General features: G+C 39.4%; 1 protein-coding gene across 1 annotated transcript; it reads left to right on the top strand.

Moving 5' to 3' along the window:
• Positions 1-1,237: 1,237 nt before the first annotated feature.
• On the top strand, positions 1,238-23,114 carry MYL9 (myosin light chain 9). The gene is made up of 4 exons (XM_081325967.1): positions 1,238-1,354; positions 15,086-15,290; positions 20,872-21,033; positions 21,782-23,114. The coding sequence occupies exons 2-4, from the start codon at positions 15,107-15,109 to the stop codon at positions 21,952-21,954; spliced, it is 519 nt and encodes a 172-aa protein (XP_081182093.1). The 5' UTR covers positions 1,238-1,354; positions 15,086-15,106; the 3' UTR covers positions 21,955-23,114.
• Positions 23,115-24,314: the final 1,200 nt, after the last annotated feature.

The following is a 24,314-nucleotide window of genomic DNA, read 5'->3' as shown; positions in this document are numbered from 1 at the left end:
AACTTTTTTTCCATGGTTGCTTTTTAATAAACAGGCTAAGACATTGGGACTGGGGTGGGGGGTAAAGAATTGGTGGGATGAGATGGAAACAAATTATCTGCTCCATGCCTTGATTGGAAGGAACCTACCACTAGCATAACTTCACCAGAAAGTTAGATTGGATACAGCACGGTCTTTGAGCTTAAAATGTTTCTACATCCTCATTCAAAGCCCAAATGAATAATGGATCAGAATGAATGGAAAACTGGCAGATAAGTGTAACAATATTTTAGACAAAGATAACTTTGGCATTGTAATCTTTTGCAAATTAGCCCAGTAGCCCCCACCTCCACCATAGTAGTGAATCACTGTCAAATGGGTAGGACAACACTTTTCCAATGTTTGCTAAATTAAAAAAGCTTACAAACAAGTTACATTTGATTAGCAATTGGATGGGAGACAAGGATTGTTGGCTAGATTTGGGAAGTTAAACATACAGAAAGAAACCATTGGCAAACTACTTCTGCATTGTTTGAAGACAGCTACGTGGATGGTCCACGAAATCACTACAAATGAGCTGGACTTAAAGGAAACTTGACTTTATAATATACAGTACTGCTTAAGGTATGTCTTTACACCATGAGGAATCTGGTCAGGAAATGTTACTGGCTTTTACAGAAATGTAAGAGCCTGTTTGACAGGAGAGATGAATTAAGGGTAACTGCCTCTGAATGGTTTCTTTTACATTTTCCTGTCTAAACTAGTCTCTATTCACTAGAAAACATCTGTACTTTTAATGTTTCTGGCAAGGAAAAAAATAATTAAAACAACAAACCGCACTGAGGAGTGAGGAATGCCAACCAAGCATTGTCCAGGAAGCCCTTGTAACTTTTAACCATACATATTTAAACTTTTGCTTAAACTTTTGTTCTCAACCAGAGAAAGGTTTGTCATTTATATAACTTGCATCCTTATAAAGAAAACTGTTGCTGGGTCTTCTCAGATGCCGGCTGCTTTTAACAACTGATCCGAGAGTTCAATGATTTCCCTCCAACCCTCCCCCCCCCATCATTTTATCTATATAAGGCAGAATGCTCTCTTCCCCTTTCCTTACTCTCACAGTCCCAAATCCAGCCTCTCACAGTTGGGCTGCTGCCACCCGCACAGCTCGGCATTCTTTTGCCTTGTATGGCCAAATCCTTTGGGGTGGGAGGGGACCATCTGGGAAAACACTCTTTTTTCATTGGCTGCCTCTGCCCTCTGATCCTGCTTTCCCCCAAACTAGGGAGATTAAAACAACAGCTAATTAATTTCATCCCTTTGCAGAAACGCTTCCTAGATCTGAGGGCTTTAAAACAGTTTCTGTCTGAACCAGGTAGGTGCTCTTCCTTACATTTATTTCCCTTTAGCAAGTGAGGATGGGGAGGATGTTGATAGATGGAAGGAGACTTTCCTTGGGCAAAGCAAGAGCTGGTATTTCCTGTTGTACTAGATCACTTGGCTATTGTATTGCATTTCATAATCCAAAATTAATGGTTGTCTGCTGCAACAAATTAGCAATAAGGCTATCCTTTTGCGACCTGTTGTACTCCCTCGATAAATTGTGCTTACCAATGGTTCTTAACTATGTTTATTCAACTGAGTTTTCTGGGTTTGCATGATGCACTCACCTACCTAGGCTTCTGAATGTATAACATGCTAAGCTAGTGTGTGATTGGCTAATTTTTAAACTCACGTCATGCATAATGTTTCCATAAGGAGCACTCGCACACAGGAGGTTCTCAGGTTTATAGTGAATCATCTCTGTCAGTCTTTTCCAGTGTGATAGCTTCAGACACACTATGTTGGAAGCTGTAGAAAATGTCACATCTGGAGTGCAACAGGTTGGGGATAGCTGATAATGGTCCTTATAGGTTCACACATGAAACTATAATTTGCTAAACAAAATATAATTTACTGGATCCGCACATTATAGTAGGATACAAACTACAGTTTACAAACCTCAGTGGCCAGATTCACATACAAGTTAATCCAAAACCAAACAAATTACACTAAGGTTAATACCTGAACTATTGGCTATTCCTTAACTGTGTTCTTAGAAGCAGAATTTCAATCAGGATTGCATGGATAAAGGGAAAAGAATCCACTTTGCCATTGCAAATAGACTGGGATACATTTGTTTATTGAGAAGAGTATTCGGTGTCCTTAAACATGATATTGCAGGTCCTCAACCCTGGAAGAAAATGTTCTTCTGGCTAAAGATGTATGATTTCTACTAACGTATGGGGATCTGAGCTACAATCCTGAGCAGCAAATATTCTATCAATTTGTACTAAACTTTAAAGCCCCATTGAAAGTCATCTGATCCAGTCTGAATGCTTTTCAATTATTTCCATTGCTGAAGTCTTCTTTGCCATTACCCAAATTGAGTAAGCAAAGCAGATTAGATGAAAATGATGAAAATATCTTTTTCTGCAGTTTGGAAAGAGGAAACATCTAGACAACGGTAGACTGAGGAGCATAGTTTACAAGCATCATGTCCTAAAGCATTCATTCAGACTTCAGGGTTATTTGAACACACAGAACTGTGTAAGATGTAGTTTCGTATTGTATGTATGGAATGGTGTTGCTAGCTTGACATGCAGAAGGCTTCATTCTGTTGATTATAGAAGCATCTTCTGGGGGTGTATTTGGTACCTTTTCTCCCCCAAACCGATTAAATTCTAAACTTAAGCAGAAGCTATTTCCAAGAAACACTAGAGTTCAATGATGTAGAATTGCAGGATAACATGTTTGCTGTATCAATAGCACATGCTTGCCAGTCCTGGCTACTTTTAGGCTACCCAGAATCAGTTAAGTTTCCTTTTGGCTTGTAGGCAGTAGGTATGTTGATTAAAAAATATTTGGGAAACATACAGTTTCATGTTTATTTTAAAAAGAGATCTCAAGTATAACTTGAAAGAGCTGAAGGTGGATGGATGAACGTATTCATGAATGTGATGAGATGTATTTTACATATTCAAGAATGCTTTTTAAATAATATATTATTATTTTAGTATACATATCTTCTGAACCTGGATTATTTAGCTGAAATCAGGAATCAAGCAAGCCGCAAAACAGATGTTTGCAGAGTCTATCTCCCCTTATCTGAGCTAAAACAGAGAGGAACAAAAATATGTCAACCTGAAGACAAATCTTTTAATACAGAGTCCTTTGCCCATATTTCAGAGTGCAAATAAAACGGAGGATTGTGTGTGCATGCACATGTATATATGCCTGTGTGCGTGTGTGTGCACATGTGTGAGTGTATGAAAGTATACTTTTTGATCTACAAAACATACTGTAAATATGGAGTACTAGTGCAGTATAGTAAACAACTGGCAAAGAGAAGGAACTCTGTGGTGAAGAGACAGCATCCCTCGACTTATCAAATGTCAGTTTTAAACAGTCTAGAGATCTAAGCTTTGTTTAACTATATTTATTGAATAAACAGCTGGCCTGCTCAACACACTTGGCCAAAATCAAATAAAGCCCATCATGCTCAAACCTTTTAGGGATCATAGGAAGTACAGTATATTATACCTGGAGAGAACCAGCTTAGGGAAGACTGCTGTAGTATGTCACTTATCTAAAGATTAGCTCCTATACTCTTAAATGGTACTCAGATTATGGCTTGTACACAAACCAACATGTGCAAGCTCCATTCCACTGAACAGATCATATGGGACTAGAAAATTTGATGGATTATACCTTCACACCTGCAGCTACTTGAGAAGCCATCCAGTGTGACTGGAAAAAAAACCTTATTATTTTTTTGCACCACTGAACCTGTGCCAAGTTCCTAGTCCTAACAACCATTTAAGGACAAGAGACGAAAGCAAGAACTAGTATGGCAATTAGAAGCTCAGGAAAAGGTTGGCAAAATCTCATTGCTGTTAAGGAATCACAAGAAATCTGCCCAGAGGACAAAAGAAATGCCTGCTTCCATGAGTCAAATTAATACCATGTTCTGTTAACATTCTGAAAGGAAGGAAAATTTGATGTGGGTAATGTTGATTTTATCTCTGTAAGATTCATTCTTCTTTTTCCCTCTCTACTACATTTTATAAGGCCAGTTAAAGGGAAGAAATAGGTAGCTTACTTGGGCATGCTTGGTGAACATAGTCCTTAACTTATAACCACAACTGAACCCAAAATTTCTTTCTTAAGCAAGACAGTTGTTAACTGAGTTTTGCCCCATTTTACGACTTTTCTTGCCACAGTCGTTAAGTGGATCACTGCAGTTGTTAAGTTAGTAATGTGGTTGTTAAATGAAACCGACTTCCCCATTGACTTTGCTTGTCAGAAGGTCACAAAAAGTGATGCATGACCCCAGAACACCGTCACCATTATAAATATGAGCCAGTTGCCAAGAGTCAAAATTTTGATCATGTGACCATGGGGATGTTGCAATGGTCGTAAGTGTGGAAAATGGTCATCAGTACCATTGCAACTTTGAACACACACTAAACAAATGGTGGTAACTCAACCACTGCCAGTGCTTCCTTCAAACCCTTCCACAATTCACAGAAAAGCTTTAATAGGAAATAATGAACAAGAGAAAGCAGAAAGGCTGGCTACAGCATCATAGCGAATAGGTTAACTGAAGATAAACCTGAAAGTGTGGAAAAACCAGGCATTTTTCAGACCACATCAGGAACAGTATATGCAAGAGGAACTTTCAAAGCTTCCTTGCTCTGTGAAAGGAACAAGGTGTGAATGAGGCTTTTAGGTTTCACTTTTTTTTTCTTACTAGATTCATGTAGAGGTCAGTGAATAAAGAAAATCAAGCAGAGAGTGGTTAATTCTTTGCTTTCCTTTGATAGTTTCCCTTTTAAAACTACTACTTTTTAAAATACTTTCCTTTCCCAGCACTTTTTTATACATTTCTAATTAAAAGCCCAAAGTAATATTTAAGGTGGCATGAAAATATTTTCTTACGCTTATCCAAGCAATCAGAAATAAGCATTGTTATGCATGACTGCAATCATGCTGATGTTAGGTGTAATGTATTGGGGTTTTCTTGTGTGCAAAGTTCATGTATCTGTAATTGCTGCTAAATGTTGCCTGCGTAACCGCTTGGGGGGTTTAGCCAGACTTAGAGTCTCCTGCTCGGCCATTGGCTAATATATGTATTATTAAAATCTATTGGCTGCCACCTAGTGGCCAACCAGATAAATAGCATTGCGGACGCATGCGCACTTCACTTCTGTTGCAGCAGCTCAATAAAGTATGTTCCTGTTTTCACCTGCTTGTCTTGCCTTGTGCTTCGAACCAACGCAATACATAACATTAGTAAACTACTGCTGCTGTATGTGTGCAACAGCAACACATATACAAACATACAAGATTCCTTTCAAATGACTTGAATATTTTTCTTGTCAAGAAGCAAAAATCAACTTACCGGTAATTGCAAAGCATTGACTCTTAGTAATATATTTGCACCATTGAAACTGCTAGCTGTAAAGACAGGGCTAGTTGAAAGGAATCAGAAGTGAAACAACAGGCTAAATTCCCTTTAATTGCCTAGGTTGAATTGATCCATCTATGACAATCCTCTTGATCTATTCTGAGATATAAACCAAAGTCCCAGGGTTCTACTGTGCTATGAAACTTGCCATTATCTTATTTTTATCTTATCCATAAACATAATTAGCCAAATTCCTAAGATTATTAAGAGCATGGCATTCTTTGCTGTTCCAGATTTAGCACTTAATCTTATGCACAACCTATGGAATCCATATTTTAAACAGCATTGCAAATGGATGCACAGTACCCGTTTCACATCCAGACAAATCTGATGAAAATGCTACTTTGTACATAACTAACACAGTTGAACTTGCACTTGTATTAAGCTAAAACTTGGTTTAACCCTTGAAACATTTTTCTGGTTAGGAAGTATTTAGTTAAACAGAGAAAAAAGCTGATGTATGGCAATTTCCTTCTTTCTAAATTTTCAAGCCAAACTTTGATACTGCAGGCAGTATGATCTTACAGGAATTTCTTAACTTTTGTTTTTCTATGGATATAGAAAGTCAGTTTATAATTTTAAAACTTCTGCCAAGAAATTTTCAGGAAAGAATATTAGGTGCTTGTTTTGCTTTGTTTTGTTTTAAAAACAGAAATATAGCCAGGATATCAGAATATATAACCTTATTTGATAATGTCCTCAGTAGCATTTGATAAGCCCCACTGTGAGCAGTGGAACTTGTCCTGGGGTAAAAGATGCAGCCTAAATATAGTAATAGATGAGAACCTAAGAATAATGGAATATTAAATTCCTGCAAATGTCACTTAAAGAAAATTAGTAAACCCTAATAAACAGTTTATATTTCATCTTCATCATCTTGGTAACCGCAGTTTAAATATTTGCAATTGCCTTAACCGTGTTATACTTATTTTTACTGTTTCATTGTTGGGATTATAGGCTAAGATATTGTCATATTAACAAAGAAGCAACCTAAACATTTTTGTGTGATTATTCCCTTATTTTCAGTGTGTGCATGCATGCACTCACACACATATGATTTGTTTTGTGGGCATACATTTTATATACCGGTAATCCCCATTTGACTGGAAAAATATCTGTGGCATAGCCAAGAACACATCATAAAAATATGTCAAGTGAAATTGAAATGCTGTATGTGCTTACATAGCATGTTGGTGGGTTTCAGCTAAAGCATTATTTTACTTTAAAAGCAGTTACTTTAAAATCAATGGATTCAAATCCTGTTTCCAGGCCATCCTCATTTAGAGTACTGAACAATTCATTGTGCTTCAATGTCCTGACCGAAGGATCCCCTCCCTGCAGAAAAAGAGATATTATGATATGGATTTACTTACAGATCTTTTGTAAGAAATAAACAACAGCTTGTTTCATAATACACCAGTAAATCAGAATTCTTCAAATTTCTGACAGTAGTAATCAAGCAGGCAAACTGTTCTAAACTGTCTAATTAACCCATCTCCTTTTGCTAGTGGTTATTGTAAAAACAAGGATGGCAATCTTTCTAATTTAGGAAACATTTTAAGGGAGGCTCACAAAGGGCGGCATCAAACGCCCTTCGCCCAGTGCGCTCCCACAGGGAGGGTCTGCTCAGGGTTCCGCCGGTGAGAGATTGCCGGCGGGTGACACCCAGGGATAGGGCCTTCTCAGTGGGAGCGCCTGCCCTCTGGAACCAGCTGCCGGTGGAGCTGAGGACTGCTCCCGACCTCCGATCATTCTGCCGGGGCCTGAAGACCTGGCTCTTTGAGCTCTCGGGCCCAGGCTGAGGAGAAAATTTTAACTGGGGTTTTTAGTGTACAGGGTGAATTTAATGCTTTTTAACTGGTTTTAACTTTTGTATGTTTTGATTTTTAATTCCCTGTAAACCGCCCTGAGTCCTCAGGGAAAGGGCGGTATACAAATGCAACTAAATAAATAAAATAAATTACAAACTGTTACCAGAGGGGGCATAACAGGCTGAAACAGCTGTTTTCTATCTAGAAGATAAGTTGTTGCCTCTCATAGTCTACTTTACTTTTGTTTTGCTTTCTGTGCAGGTATATATTTCCAAATAAAGCAGTGGGCTGCAGCTACCAACCATTTTTCTGCATTTCAAAATCACCTTTCTGGGAGGCAGGGAATTCTGTAAATAAAGATGGTGCTCAGGGTGGGTGCTTGCTTTGTAGCACCCCAGCTTAGTATTCAGTTATTAAAGTATCTAAGCAAACTTAAGATCTGTTAAGAACTTGGTTCTCTGTCCCAAGTGTAGACAAGCCAAGAAAGCTGTAATTCAAAAGCTCTAATATGTTTGAACTGCCATTCCTTGCCTAGGTGCTATCTGATCTGGCTTAGTAATCCGTGGATATTATCAGGAAAAGCAAGTGCTGGGGAAATTGAAGGCATCAAACAACACTGCAAAAAGAAAGTCTACAGATATGGCTGCTGCCTGAGATAATAATACTATGCATATTTCTGAAACACTAGCCTGTTTGTAATGAACCATAGGTTGCTGATAGAATCAAGATCACGTGAAGTACTAATACCACTTTACAATGCCTTGGTAAGGCCACACCTGGAATACTGCATCCAGTTTTGGTCACCACGATGTAAAAAAGATGTTGAGAGTCTAGAAAGGGTACAGAGAAGGGAAACAAAGATGATTGGGGGACTGCAGGCTAAAACATATAGGGAACGGTTGCTGGAATTGGGTATGTGTAGTTTAAAGAAGAAAGGGTGAGGGGTGACATGATAGCAGTGTTCCAATATCTCAGGGGCTGCCACAAAGAAGAGGGAGTCAAGCTATTCTCCAAAGCACCTGAAAGCAGGACAAGAAGCAACGGATGGAAACTAGTCAAGGAGCGAAGCAACCTAGAACTAAGGAGAAACTCCAACACTGGAAGTTTTTAAGAGGAGACTGGACAGCCATTTGCCTGAAATGGTATAGGGTTTCCTGCCTGAGCAGGAGGTTGGACTAGATGACCTCCGAGGTCCCTTCCAACTTTCTTCTTCTTCTTCTTCTTCTTCTTCTTCTTCTTCTTCTTCTTCTTCTTCTTCTTCTTCTTCTTCTTCTTCTTCTTCTTCTTCTTCTTCTTCTTCTTCTTATTATTATTATTATTATTATTATTATTATTATTATTATTATTATTATTATTATTATTATTATTCTGTAGGGTACCTGAGAATAGGACAAGAAGTAAGGGTGGAAGCTTGTCAGAGAAAGACACAGCCTAGACATAAGGAGAAATTTTCTAACAGTGAGAGCAAAATCAGTGGAATAGCTTGCCTCTTGGGATTGTGGGTGTTCCATCACTGGAGGTTTTCAAAAATAGACCGGACAACCATTTGACTGGGATGGTGTAAGGTTCCTTCCCCAAGCAGGGGATTGGACTACAAGATCTTCAAGATTCCTTCCAGCACTATGATCCTAAAATCTTACTGAAGGCAGTAGGACAAAGAGGCTTTTATGTCTTTTGTAGCAAGAGGTGTGTCCCAGCCTTGAACTAATCATCTCACCTCCTGTCTTCCTGCAGAAAAGGGATCTTTCCTGGCCTGCACTAAAAGCCAGCCTTTGAACTCTGCAATCAGTGCTTGGCTACATGTTTTGTGTGTGTGTAGTTTTAAAATTCTTTTCTAAGCCCTGGTTCAGCCCCTCAAAAGGTAACTCCTGGTCAAACTCTTATCACCCACCTAAAGGAGTTAAAGCAAAAAACAAAACCTCCCTAGAAGTAATTTAGCCCTGGGAAAAATGTGCCTATGGGGGTCTCAGAGATGAAGTAATACAGAAAGGAGCCACCTGGTGTTGGGTACCTCTCTATCCCAAGACAAAAAATATCCCAGCTTTCAAATCAACAAGGATGACTGTGAGAATCTGGTGCCATTACTAGGCAGAGGGACATAGCAAAGAGAAAAGCAGATATTTAAAGCTGAAAATAAGTTATGTCCATAGAGGAAAATATACTTTGAACATTTTTTATCTGCTTTTCATATATTGACAAAAGAGTCTATTGGAAGGGTCTTCAAAAATTCAAGAAGGTAGTTACCATAATAGGAAGCCCAGCCATTTATCAGGCAGGGCTGCAACATTGGGTCAGAAGCAAACATAGGCATTTCCTCAATTCAGAATCATGAAAACAACACTGCATTAACCCATGGTTTTTTTGTTCATACACTGTGATGTGATGAATGCAGAAAAGGATGTGTCTTATGCTACAATATGCAATGCTGTTTCCATCAGACCAGCTAGTTAGATCTCCACTTCTGGATCCACTGGCTGTAAAAACAGTACACCATTTCTGTCTTTTCCTTTCTTCAAATGAATTCTGTTCTAGCTGCCCATTAATACCACTTTACAGCTTTGCATTTTGTTTCCTCTCTTCTTTTTTTTTTCCTAATCCCTTTCCTTTGGGAGACCTGTCTAAAATGAAAACTGTCCAATTACAAATCACTGTAGGATAACTTTCAATGTCTTTTAAACAAATAATAGCATGCCATTGTGCAAGGACAGCATGATGAAAGTCTTTTCAACCATGAATTGTGTGCTTTGCAAATACTTTTACATCTCTAAGTGCAAGAAACATGGTTAATGGGTAATGGAAACATCCATGGCATTTTAAAAATCAAGTCAGATACATTTGGCTTTCCACTTTCAGTTCCAGATGCTGAGAATTATAATTTCTGTTATTGTTAATGTGCTATAAAAATTCTCAGATAGCAGCACATAGCCAGCAATGGCTGATCTTGGACAAAGAAGCTTAGGAAAGTGGAGCTGGTTTATACTTACAAAGGAGACAGTAGACAACCAAGAAATCCCGTGGTTATTGACTAGAATGAGAAATTAAACAAAATATTTCAGGAAAAGAATAAGAATGCCCTTCTGCTAACATGTTTCTACATTTATCAGGAATCAAGTTCAACTCAAGGGAGGCCTTATCTTTAATTTGTAAATAAAATTTGTCATCTCTTAGCCTTTGTCCCATGAAGTGGCAAATATAGTCATTTGCTTATCTGGACTAATTTAACAGATCAGAGTCACATTTGCAATTATGTTTTTCTACGCTGTTTATTTAAGTTAAAACCACAATATTGCATGACTACTCACTAAAGGTAACAGGTATATAAATAGATCGTATAACATGTATGGGACGCGGTGGCTCAGTGGGTTAGGACGCTGAGCTTGTCGATCGGAAGGTCGGCAGTTTGGCGGGTCGAATCCCGAGTGCCGCGTAACAGAGTGAGCGCCTGTTACTTGTCCCAGCTTCTGCCAACCTAGCAGTTCGAAAGCACATAAAAATGCAAGTAGAAAAATAGGGACCACTCCGGTGGGAAGGTAACAGCGTTCCGTGCGCCTTTGGCATCTAGTCATGCCGGCCACATGACCACGGAGACATACTCGGACAAGCACTGGCTCTTCGGCTTTGAAACGGAGATGAGCACCGGCCCCTAGAGTCGGAAACGACTAGCACGCATGTGCGGGGGAACCTTTACCTTTACCTATAACTTGTATAAAGGATCTTAGTAAGAGATGAATGGGTTTGCTTTGAAATGTTTCTTTTACATTGATTGGTTACAGAATTGATATGTTAGGGTACATGCCCATCTTCGAAAGTGTGAAGTGGGCTTTCTCAGAGGAAGATGGTTGGAATCACTGGAGTTTCTTTTTGACTAACCCCCAGTTTACTTCATTGTTTGTTTGTTGTTCCATCTTTTGCATCCCATCTGTGCTGTTGTCACACAGGGCAGATCCTGCTTTTTCCTTCAGTAAATGGGTCTGCAGAAAGAGCTATAAAAATCAAGATGGTGTTCACAAGACACATAAAAAGGGGTGGCAGTTTGCATGGCTGTACAGAGCATCTTAAGGGATGTGGTGGCTCAGTGGGTTAGGATGCTGAGCTTGTCGATCAGAAGGTCGGCAGTTTGGCGGGTCGAATCCCGAGTGCCGCATAACAGAGTGAGCGCCTGTTACTCGTCCCAGCTTCTGCCAACCTAGCAGTTCGAAAGCACATAAAAATGCAAGTAGAAAAATAGGGACCACTACGGTGGGAAGGTAACAGCGTTCCATGCACCTTTGGCATCTAGTCATGCCGGCCACATGACCACGGAGACATGCTCGGACAAGCACTGGCTCTTCAGCTTTGAAACGGAGATGAGCACCTGCCCCTAGAGTCGGAAACGACTAGCACGCATGTGCGGGGGAACCTTTACCTTTACCTTTACAGAGCATCTTGTCTTTTTCTGAACCAACTCCATGGATGTTTCTATATCCAATATTTTGATATATTTAAAGGAATTTGTTTTTCCTTTTTAGTCATTTATTTTTATTTTGTAAGAGAGAAATGTTTGGCTGTCCTGAAAACCAAGAACAAAAAGAGTTAATTTAGGAGTGTCAGGCGGTTATATCTGCTTCTTTGAGTGAGGGTTGTTTCCCCACCATCTTGAAGGAGGCGGTGGTGAGACCTCTCCTCAAGAAGCCTGCCTTGGACCCAGCTGTATTGAACAACTTTCGTCCAGTCTCCAACCTTCGCTTTCTTGCGAAGGTTGTTGAGAGTGTGGTGGCGCATCAGCTCCCTCTGGTCCTGGATGAAGCGGATTATCTGGACCCTTACCAATCGGGTTTCAGGCCCGGGCACAGCACGGAGACGGCATTGGTCGCTCTGGTGAATGATCTCTGGAGGGCTCGGGATAGGGGGTATTCCTCTGTCCTAGTCCTATTAGACCTCTCGGCGGCTTTCGATACCATCGACCATGGTATCCTGCTGCAGCGTCTCAGGGGATTGGGAGTGGGAGGCACGGTTTTTCAGTGGTTCTCCTCCTATCTCCTGGGACGCTCGCAGTCGGTGTTGGCAGGGGGGCAGAGGTCGACCCCTAGGACTCTCGCTTGTGGAGTTCCTCAGGGGTCGGTCCTCTCGCCTCTCCTGTTCAACATCTATATGAAACCGCTGGGTGAGATCATTCGTGGTTTTGGAGTTGGGTATCATCAATATGCTGATGATACCCAACTTTTTATTTCGACCCCAAACCACCCCAGTGATGCCCTCGCTGTGATGTCCCGTTGCCTGGAGGCGGTTCGGGTCTGGATGGGGAGGAACAGACTTCAACTCAACCCTGACAAGACTGAGTGGCTGTACATTCCGGCTTCCCGAGACACCTGGGATGTTCCACCTCTTTCTATGGGGGGTGAGCTTTTACCCCCTGTGGATAGGGCTCGCAACTTGGGAGTCCTCCTAGATTCACGACTCACTTTGGAGGATCACATAGTGGCCGTGACTAGGGGGGCTTTTGCCCAGGTTCGCCTGGTGCGCCAGTTGCGGCCCTATCTGGATCGGGAGGCCTTGTGTACGGTCACTCATGCGCTCGTGACCTCTCGCCTAGACTACTGTAACGCTCTCTACATGGGACTTCCCTTGAAGACTACTCGGAGGCTCCAACTGGTACAGAATGCGGCCGCGAGAGTTGTCTTGGGAGTTTCCCGGTACTCCCATGTTACACCTTTGCTCCGTGAGCTGCATTGGTTACCAGTTGTCTTCCGGGTAAGGTTCAAGGTTTTGGTTATGATCTTTAAGTCCCTACATGGCATGGGTCCGCGATACCTCGAGGACCACCTGCTGCCGGCGTCGACTCCCCTCCGCCCTGTGCGCGCCCACAGAGAGGGCCTCCTCAGGGTGCCTCCTGTCAAGGAATGTCGACTGGTGGCCCCCAGGGGGAGGGCCTTCTCTGTGGGTGCTCCGGCGTTATGGAACCAACTGCCGGTTGAGCTCCGGATGGCATCAGACCTCCGATCCTTCCGTCGCGGGTTGAAGACCCATTTATTCGAACTAGCGGGTCTGGCCTGATGGGGGTACTTGGGTTTTTTATAGGTTTGTTTTATTATTCTGGTTTTAACTTGGGCATTAATTTAATTATCTTTTAATGTTTGTACTGTTGTTTATATTTATGCCCTGTGAACCGCCCTGAGTCCCTTTGGGAGAAGGGCGGTATAAAAATCTCAATAAATCTTAAATCTTAAATCTTAAATCTAGGAATAATCACTTTATTCAACCAAAATCCAGCCATTCTTTCATAGTGAAAGAAAATTATAACCAGGTACTAATGGTTCAAGATGCCTACTTTCTTCAACCCCTTCTCTTCTGTAAAAGGGGATATAGGGATACCCTCCCATAACCCTGTCTCCAGGCTTCCCCTTTGCTTGATGAACTGAGTGCTTGTAATCCTTATTCACAAGCTGTAGGGGTAGCTCAAAGAAACAGCACAGATTGGCATGCCAGGCTAGACAAAGGGTGTAAGAGGGAGGCAATCGGAATGCTTGGAATCTGCTCCAAACAGATAACTCCTTCCCTCCTATTTCTGAGCTACAAGAGATGGGGCCTTCCTTGTGAGCTTATAGAGCAGCTAGAAAAACAGAAGAAGCCTGAGATTAGTTCAGATGGAGGCTAGACTCTGAGAAGGAGAAAAGCAAGCAAATTTTCCCAATCTCATCTTGGAGCAGCCCTTGGAACTCCATAATTTAAACCTGTTGATTTCTTGCATGTTTTACTTCCCTCAATCTTAGATCTGTCTACAAACTGAAGTGACTTAAAATTAAAATTGCAGCTCCATCTAACCCAACCACATTGAGTGTTCTTGTGCTAAAATTCTCACCTGAAGAGTAGATTTAGAACTTGTAATACAAGCTGCTTTCAGAGTGTGCAGATTGCATTAGCTTCTTCTTTTCACCAGGATGTACTAGACTGTAAACTTAGAAACATTTTAACAGTGTTCATGATGCAAAAAGCTACTTAATTTATTGAACCTGCAGTGCTGTTTGGGATAATAATTCAGCTGGGAAATTCAAAATGTTACTTTTGCCAATACGCTAAATATCAGTACTAGATGTCAAATGTTCTCCAAGATCTGAAATATCTAAATATTAGAGTAGATACATAGAAAAAATTTCCAGGTGGAGAACTATATTTACTATTTTTGTTACAACATAAATTTAGGATCTTACAAAATAACCAGAGCTTCATTATGGATCTTGCCTATAAATATATTAGGAAAGTACTAGATTGGGGAAAGCTAGCTTATGACAGGCTTTTCAACCTTTTCACCCATTGTACCACTTTTAGGATATGGCAACATGCAAGTACCACCAGTTGCCTAGCAACATGTCAAAAAGTTGATGACCAAAAAAAAGGAAAAAGTGATGAACTACAGGTTTATATTTACCACCAACAAAACAGGCTGGATTAAAGAAAACATAGCTGACAAAAAATAATTAGCTATATTTCATGTGTTCTGTAAATGAAGTTGCTAAATCTTTTACTAACCTATTGAAGTGTATTGTGTGAACAGAGCCAAAGTTAGCACAGCTCTTTGAAGGTTCATGAAGAAATCCAATTTAATTCAATGGAGCTATAATGCCATATAATGCCATATAAGATGCTGTCTACATTGTAAAACACTGAGACACTGAGAATCTCTTAAGAGATTCCTAGATGAAAAGCCAAAGGATGCAAGAAATGAGGGGCAAAAAGGTGGGTTTTTTTTTGGGGGGGGGGAAAGGTTTATTCAGACTTTTTTTCTGATAATTTCTATTTTGTTTCACAGACCAACAAAAACGCCATCAAAATGTCCAGCAAGCGAGCCAAGGCAAAGACCACCAAGAAGCGCCCTCAGCGTGCCACCTCGAATGTCTTTGCCATGTTCGACCAATCCCAGATCCAGGAGTTCAAGGAGGCTTTTAATATGATTGACCAAAACCGTGATGGATTCATTGACAAAGAGGATCTACATGACATGCTGGCTTCTCTAGGTAAGAAAATCCAGCGCCATATAATGCACTGAGTAGAACTGATAAGAGAAGGCTGTGAACTTGTAGACATTGTCCAACATCATCTCCCAATAGTCCAAATTAATATGGTGACTGAAAGGGTTGATAGGAGATGTAGTTCAGAAACATTTGAAAGGCTACAAAGGTATCAGGATTTCTTTAATTTTAATCTAATCTTAACTCTGAACTGCAGAAATATCCTTAGCTCTGAAACCTGATCTTTGAATATCTTGATATCCAAATATCTTGATATCTGAATATCCTGATTTATGAAACCTCATTTGAATATATAGCTGAACGAGGAGGTAAAGGATTCAAGGCAAGAGAAGTAATAATTTTTAATGCTGCCTTATGTTAAGAATCCCATGCAAATAGAAAAACAACACAGTAAGGAAAAGATAGGGCCAATCTCAGCTAGGCAGAAAATTTAAATAGGATTAGGGTCTGGTTGGTTATTTGGATGGGACAGCATTAGACAGAACCAGGCCTCTAGGCCAGACCAGGGGTAGGCAACCTTGGCTCTTTTATGACTTGTGAGTTGAACTCCCAGAATTCCTGAGTCACCATGGCTGGTTCAGGAATTCTGGGTATTGAAGTCCACAAGTCATAAAAGAGCCAAGGTTGCCTATCCTTGGGCTAAACCATAAGACTGAATACATGTCCCAGAGGAAGGTGATAGCAAACCACTTTAGAAACTCCATCAAGAAAGCTGCATGCAGTATCAGGTATCAAGTCTCAGGGTCATGTGATCACCATTTGGAAGTTCCCCAGCTGGATTCCAACAAGCAAAGTCAATGGGGGAAGCCGCATTTGCTTAACAACCATGTGATTTTCTTAACAACTGCAGTGATTCGTTTAACAACCATGGCAAAAAAGACTGTAGAAGTTTGTAAAATTTACACAAAAATGTCATAAAATTGGTTGCAACTCAACTGCCTAGTTTAGTGGTTAGCAATGAAAATTCTGGTCCCAGTTTTGGGCATAAGTCAAAGACTACCTGTGAGTAGGTAAATTTTAATTGTCCAAAATGCTACACCTTTCTGTAAAAAGAAGCTGAGTGAGACAATAGCACAGATATGCCCAACAAAGTTGCAGTATGTAGAGTTAACTAAGGTAATTTATGTGAAACATAATTAACTATATACTTCTTTTCATTACTTCAAAAGAAACTGAAAGCCAAACTATAATAAATGGCCTGTGGTTACTCAGAGAACTTCATGGCTGAGTGAACTCTTAAATTTGGTCTCCTCAAGTCTAGTCTAACACTCTAACTAGTATACCACATTTGCTCTGGCAAATTTTCTTATCATTGTTCTAAATACTATGCTTCTCCAGACTGAAGAGCTGAAAGAACTGAGCTCAGAGTTTGTGAATGCTGTTCTCTAAATGACAATGTCCAACACAAGACTTCCTAGACTCACAATTAGATGTTCTGCCATTAACCTGGAATCTGTAGAACAGTTTTCTTTCTCATCTGACTCCCTGCAAGTGGGATACCATCTATCTAGGGCCTAACAAACTAGAAAATTCAACACAGAACACCACAGGGAGAGAGAGGGTACAAAATGGGGCATCACTCCATCCAGCTAGTCATTGTCCTATTTTCTGTGACTTTAACCATTAAAATAAGAAAGGTCCAGTCCCTCCATGCCAAAAAGTTGCTTGCCTCTGATATAAAGAGCTCCATAGAAATGTCCTGCAAATCTAGCATTAAAAGTCATCATATAGCTAGCAATTCTTAGACATTTGATATTATCATTTTTTTTCATTCAAATAGGTATAAGTACATTATCGATAAACTTATGATCAGGTAGGCCAATCAAGTCATCTTAATATCATGTTAATTAATAAATTAAATAAGCTATACATTTAGCAGCACTAAATGGCATGCAGTTCTGCAAAAATAGAGATGAAGAGTAGGAGATAGCAAAGCATATGAATTATATACTGCCATTTCATATTTGTGCATATGTTGGCCCTAAACACTTTAGAGGACTAAATGTTCTAGTAAGAATGTTTCCTCTGTCTTCTCTTGTCTCCTCTCCTCTACTGTACTAAAATAAGGATAGATCCAGGGACTCCTGTAGGGGAGTCAGAAAATCAATTCTGTAGTCAAGGTTCATGTCCTTTGATATGCTTTGCAAGGGCAATGCATATTAAAAAGAGGTGGGGCATCTTGACCTTTCTTTTAATACCCACTGTGGTCATGTGAGAGGTCCTGTCAAAGATAATACTGTGGAAGTCATGGTGTGTCCCTCTGACTGCTATCTTCCCCAGCTTGCTCCCAATATGGTGCCTTCCAGAACTGCTAGATGCAACATCCATCACTGTGGCCATCCTGTTGAATATGAGGGGGGAGAAAGTCAGTTCTTCTGGTGGGCACTACATTGAGGATTATGCCTCATATACTTGAGTAAGCTTTTGCTGCCTGGAGAATTCTGGAAGCTGAAGTCTACACATCTTAAAGTTGCACTGGATCAGAGGCTGATATTTTTGAGACTTCTGAAGAGTGCATGAGACTCCCCACCATAGACATTTCAGCTTCAGTTTGCATCCTTTCTTAAGTACCAGTATGAACTGTTGACTTTTAGACTGGGTTCACACATTACACCAAAGTTTCTTTAATATAGTATTCTGAACCATATATCAAAGCTTACAAACTATAACATCGGCACTTACATAACAAGTTACTGCAACATCAGACCAAAGAAGTTAATACAGTTCTGATGTAGAACCTGGTCAGAACCTGGTCAGAATGCCAAATGCTGACATTTTCCAATTAATTACAGTTAGTCCTTTACCAATCACTTACGTATAAATTGCTGTACTAAATCAGTTATAATTTAGTTCAGCTTCTTTCTTACAGTAGCCAGCTACATGCTTTTACAAAGCATTCTGCAAAGAGAAATACCCGAGTGTCCTATAATTAAGAAATACTATTCCTAATAATGGAGTTCTACTTAACATCATAGATGCATTGCCTATTCTTCATCATCTAGCTTTTTCTTACAGACAGTTTTTATGCAATTATCTACAACTGTCTACTCAAAACTGGGCCGATGATGAAATCCAAATCATACAGTTTACCTATATTCTAGATACTTTGGCAGTGTACATACAACCAGTGGTGAGATTTAGCCAGTTTGCACCAGTTCGGCAGAACCAGTAGCTAATTTTTTGTTGCCCAGGCCCAGAATGGACTTCTGGAAGCGTCATCCACACAGAGAACCAGTTGTTCACATATTTGAATCCCACCACTGCATACAACAAAATAACGAAAGAATGGCTTAATTGAATGAATTCAGCTGCCTGAGTTCACACAACCCATTGAACCAGAAAACACATTAAGTTCGCTGAACAACTCTTGAGGCACAATTTGCCAACCACATTACAGTTTGCTGTGTTGTTGGAATCCAGAGTTGTTGAATGGTTCCCAAGGTGCTAGAAAATTCACCAGCTAAAAAAACTTTTTAAAAAATAAGGCAAGAAAACAATGACTGTGCAGGATGGAATTAACCAGAAGGGAATCAGGAAGGTGTCAAAATGTAGAGGATGAAAAGCACCTCTGCAGATGGCCCCTAGAGGGCAGTCTGCTGTGAAAGTAAAAAATGATATTTTGGTTTCTTTAATAATGAACCAAATTTGGAGGAGTGTTGTAATTGAGATCCTGAAGGCTCCAGTGCATGCTCAGGTTAGCAAACTGGGATTTCCTCTCCATTTATACCCACTGGGCAATATTTCTTCCCCAGTATATTTTTCCCCATTGCAACAGCCATTCCGGAACTGTTTCCTTGCATTTTGAGTACTCCATCTCCCAAGCCCCTCTCCCAGCACTGGTCTGGTGTTACAGGGGAAGCTCCTCAGAAACTGCCTTAGAGGAGGAGCAAAGGGTCTGCTGTAATTCCTTTTCACTGGGTCATTTTATTACCCTACTGATAGGCTCATATTGTGTAGATTCAGGTCTTTGTTGTGGATCCCCTGTAGATTGGCGCTAACACAGCTGGAATACCACCAGGCCACCTGTACAGCTATCACACTATACAGGTTTTTTTGTTGTTCTTCACTTGCCATTATCTAATTTATGAAGAATTATGTTATCCAAGCAAAACAGATCCTAATTAGATTCAATTTTAGGGTCCAATTCTGTGCAAACTTACTAAAAATAATTCCTTACTGAAACTTATTTTTGGACAGACATATGTAAACACAAGCCAGGGGCTTCTATTGGGAGGCAGGTCAAAAAAGTCAAGATGGAAGTGGTGATTGTCCAATCAAAGCCCCATACCCTTTTATCTGTGTTGCATGGAATACACTAAAAAGAGGTGAGGCTTTGACTGTGTGGCCATATCAATATTTTGAATTTTAAAATGTCCCCTTCAGGTCCCTCTAGTACAGATTTCTGTTTCTGTACACTGAAAATGGACACCACTCTGGAGCTGGATAACACAATAAATCTAACAATTTGGTAAAAATATAACCAATTGGGGAACATGGGTAAGATGGCAAAACATGTTCCTTTAGTTGGCTTACCATGCTATATGAATACAACCATAACATCATCAGGTTCGCATCCCACCAGGCTCAAGGTTGACTCAGCCTTCCATCCTTCCGAGGTAGGTAAAATGAGGACCCAGATTGTTGGGGGCAATAAGCTGACTTTGTAATAATGCCGCTTGGGGGTGTGTGTGAAAGCCCTAATAAGCAGGCATATACATAGAATGAAGGCTACTGCTAAGCTTGTAAGCCGCCCTGAGTCTTCGGAGAAGGGCGGGATATAAATGGAATTAAAATAAAAAAAATAAAAATAATTTATTCAACTGACTTCCTTAGAAGATTCTAGGAATCTTCTACTGACTTATCTGATTATTATTAAGATCTTAGATCTATCAGGTTACATCTAATAATGTTTAAGATTTTGCTGGTAATCCGAGTCCATCATAATGCTGGTTTATTTCTACTAAAACATAGCTCTTTTAATTATCGATATACCACAACTGGCTAATGTCATGCAATATTCTAAGCCAGGATACACAAGGATTGCATGGCCTTTGAGTCATATGCTGGGGGAACGGAGCCCAAAAGGTAGAGAAGTAGGATAAAATCACAATTGGTATTCATGTCATTTGTGCTTAAATGTAACTAAAATTAAACATAATCAATAGGATTATTCCATTTAATAATATCCCCTTCTCACATATTCAATATTATAATTTTGTAGTGGCCTTCGAAAGTTTCAACTGCCTCAACAAAGGTCCAGTCTTACTGTTCAAAATATCCCTAAAAATTAAATAGCATTTCTTTTTATTGCTTCTAAGCCAATAGAAAGTTGGAAAGCAATATATAAAAAGCTTGGACTCTATCTGTCCATCTGTGCATTCTCAGGATAACCCTCCTAAACCAGAATAAAATGGGACCAAATTTGATGCAGCAAAAGAAAGAGTGTGTAATTCCAGTTCTAATTCCCTAATCTGTAATCGTCTCCTCAAAATCAGTTTTTACAGAAGAATTCAATTGGACAAGGGCACTGAATGAAAGCCTAATTTCTTGTCTTGTCAACTTTCAGGGAAAAATCCTACAGATGAGTACTTGGAAGGAATGATGAGTGAAGCACCTGGACCCATCAATTTCACTATGTTCCTCACTATGTTTGGGGAGAAGCTGAATGGCACAGATCCAGAAGATGTCATTCGAAATGCTTTTGCCTGCTTTGATGAGGAAGCCACAGGTATGATCAGAACAGATCCTTTTTGTAATGCAACCAGGAATTTCCTGCTAAACCCTCTGTGAGAGCTTGCAGCAATAGATAGATCCAACAGTATAGATTCACTTGGGTGTATTATGAACCAGCTACTGTATATTGTCTGGGGATAGGTTTTGTGAAATTTCTTTGAGATACCCAAAGCAAATCTTTTTTTCTTCCATAATACTAAATTAAATCAGCCTTGCCCCTAAGAGATCTTTGTATTAAAATGAATGAAAGGTGTACATTATAAGCCTAGGCTGCATGTAATTTCCTCTCATAAAAGTCTTGTATACAGCTTCAAACGTTTCTTCTAAATGATTATTTTTAATGTGACAGGAAGAGGAATTTATTGAAGCAAATTATTTCATTTTAATTAGGTGACAGGTTTTGGGTGTCAACCATTTTAGGGAGTGTAATCTGTGGCATAATATCAAACACAATCCCCTTTCTGATACAGGTTTCATATCCCTGAGAGAAACAGCACTTAAACTGCTGGAGAAAAGATTGTTTGGCTAAATAATAGAAATTCTTTTTTCAAATAGCAATGATTTAGGAAGGACACATTTCATTTCAGAAATTCACTGGGACATGAAGCAAAAGCCAGTGCAACAATCACCTGTGCTACTCCTGCTGGCCATCTTACCAGATCTCATGGAGAGCAGCTTAGAAGGTTACTTTCTTCTAATGGACACATCTTAGTCCTCCTTTTCCTTCTTCATCTCTAATGCAGGCTTCATTCATGAAGATCACTTGCGTGAACTGCTTACCACCATGGGTGATCGTTTTACAGATGAGGAAGTAGACGAGATGTATCGAGAAGCTCCAATTGATAAGAAAGGCAACTTTAACTATGTGGAGTTCACCCGTATCCTGAAGCATGGAGCCAAAGACAAAGATGATTAAAACTAAGAGAGATTTCAATTTCCAATTATCCTTGTTTGTCCCAGTCTTCTTGTTCCTCCTTGAGATTCTTTGATGCCCTGGGTCAAGTACAGAATGGGTTACACTCTGAAATATTTCAGAACTATTCCGATTCTTAATGAAGAATACGCTTTTCCATGTCTGAGTCACATGGATAGATGTTGACTCATTATTAAGCCACCTGTTGATTTGATAGGTCCCTTGGAGTAAAATATTTGCAATATTCCTTTTATAAACACATTTTCAGACATTTTTGATACGTGAATGAGAAGAAACACTGTGAGTGCATCTGATATTGTTTCATATACCACTAGCATTTGTACCTAGCATTGGTGTACTTTTTAAAATAGAAAATTGTTTTCAGTTCACATATACAATTGTAACGTGACTTACACTTGTAATGTGGCTTACACTCTTCAACTTTTTCATTGCTGTCACAACCCAGTGAGATAGGGCTATTCCCATTTTAAAGTTGAATTGAGGTGGGAGTTGAGATATATAGTATATATAGCCTGGTCTACCCTTGCACTTTTCAGGGGTGAGAATGGAATTGAGGGACCCAGATCCTGCCTCAAACTTTTACATAGTGGAACAAGTTCGCTTTTGCCTTCACTGCTTAAATTGAACCCATGAAAACATCACTGGATAACAGATTAGCTGTTACATCACTGCCTCATGAGAATCACACCCCATGTTGTAGTAAAGATGTTTTCCTCACAAAGCACATTTGACACTCATACAAAGATTATTTCAAATTTCTCCATTACTCTTGATCCAGACACATAATATGTCAGCTAATGCATTGATAAAGAAACAAGTTTGGTTCACCAAAGCTGAAATTCTCTCTCACATAAATCCCACCTTGGACTCTGATACAACATAGTGTTTTTGTGGAGGTTGCCTGAAAAATTGAAGAGAAAAAAAACACAAAAATAAATCACTTTTTCAAATCTCTTTTAATTTCTTTTCTGTTTCTATTGAAATGTCTGGCTTGAATAATTCGATATTTTTATTACAAAGTACAACTTCTGGAATATTGCCGAAGTCCTACAATTATCCTTACTGGTTTCCAATTAATAAGAGAGATGGCTGTACAGTTGCTGTCTGATTAAAGATTTTGAGATTTGACTAACAAAAGTAAATGTGTTCCTCTACATGTTTCCTTCTTCGTTATATAATGGATATTTATTATTGTGAAAAGTAACATAAAAACATTTTCCCCATCAAGATTTCTTTTCGGTATTTCCTGACATCTTTATTAAAATGTTAAAATCAAATATATATAGTCTACAATTTTTCATAGACCCACATATCCCCAAAAACCTTTTGTATGACCCCCCCGAAACCTCCAGAAACCATCCAAAAGTTGCTACCTAAGTTTAAAAATGACAAAAGAACACTACTGAATTTATTAAGAATAATTATTGTTTATTTTAATTAAATATTTATATTTATTTAGTTTTTTTTCCTGACCACACATTTATGAGAAGTAGTATGACCTTTAGCTCTCCATATAAAAAACTGTCGAATGTGGCCCTTATTCTTAAAAAGGCTACATACCCGTGTTCTAATTTTTTTTTTATGTCTCTTAAAGGTCAGAACAGTAGAACATTTTATAATTTCTCTGAATAGTTTTTTAAAAATTTAGTTGTACAGCTTATTTAAATTAGGACTAACCAGCCAATACTATCATATGGTTAGAAATTTAGGAATCAGTCAAATACAGTAGAACTTTCTCTTGAGAAGCAACCTAGAACTAAGGAGAAACTTCCTGACAGTTAGAACAATTAACCAGTGGAACAACCTGCCTCCAGAGGTGGTGAATGCTCCAACACTGGAAGTTTTTAAGAAGAGACTGGCCAGCCATTTGTCTGAAATGGTATAGGGTTTCCTGCCTGAGCAGGGGGTTGGACTAGATGACCTCCAAGGTCCCTTCCAACTACTACTACTACTACTACATCATCTTCTTCTTCTTCTTCTTCTTCTTCTTCTTCTTCTTCTTCTTCTTCTTCTTCTTCTTCTTCTTCTTCTTCTTATTATTATTATTATTATTATTATTATTATTATCTCATATGATTCTACTTTTGAAGGTGTAGTTTTCATATATTCTTCATATTTGCCTGGTCCATAATCAACTGCTACAATACAATAAAGTAGCCTAATCAACAGTGAATTACCTACAAAATCTGAAGATGATCATTGTGGTCTCTCACAGAGCTTGGACCAACTCTTCTATTAATCAGAGTGAGATGCTGAGACTCAGGGAAAGACTGAAAAGTACATTATTGTTTGGCACTGTGTATACTCCTTAAGACTATTACTTCCAGGTGCAATGTAATACT

Source organism: Vipera berus (genome assembly GCF_964194415.1).
Source record: "Vipera berus genome assembly, chromosome: 3".
NCBI lineage: Eukaryota > Metazoa > Chordata > Lepidosauria > Squamata > Viperidae > Vipera > Vipera berus.
The sequence above is the reverse complement of the archived record's forward strand: the minus strand, read 5'-3'. Positions and strand labels throughout refer to the sequence as shown.

Excerpts from the sequence above, each read along its gene's own strand:
- MYL9 (XM_081325967.1), top strand. The coding sequence starts at position 15,107 with ATGTCCAGCAAGCGAGCCAAGGCAAAGACCACCAAGAAGCGCCCTCAG. Across the intron at positions 15,291-20,871 it reads TGACATGCTGGCTTCTCTAG|GGAAAAATCCTACAGATGAG; the intron begins GTAAGAAAATCC and ends GTCAACTTTCAG. Across the intron at positions 21,034-21,781 it reads CTTTGATGAGGAAGCCACAG|GCTTCATTCATGAAGATCAC; the intron begins GTATGATCAGAA and ends TCTCTAATGCAG.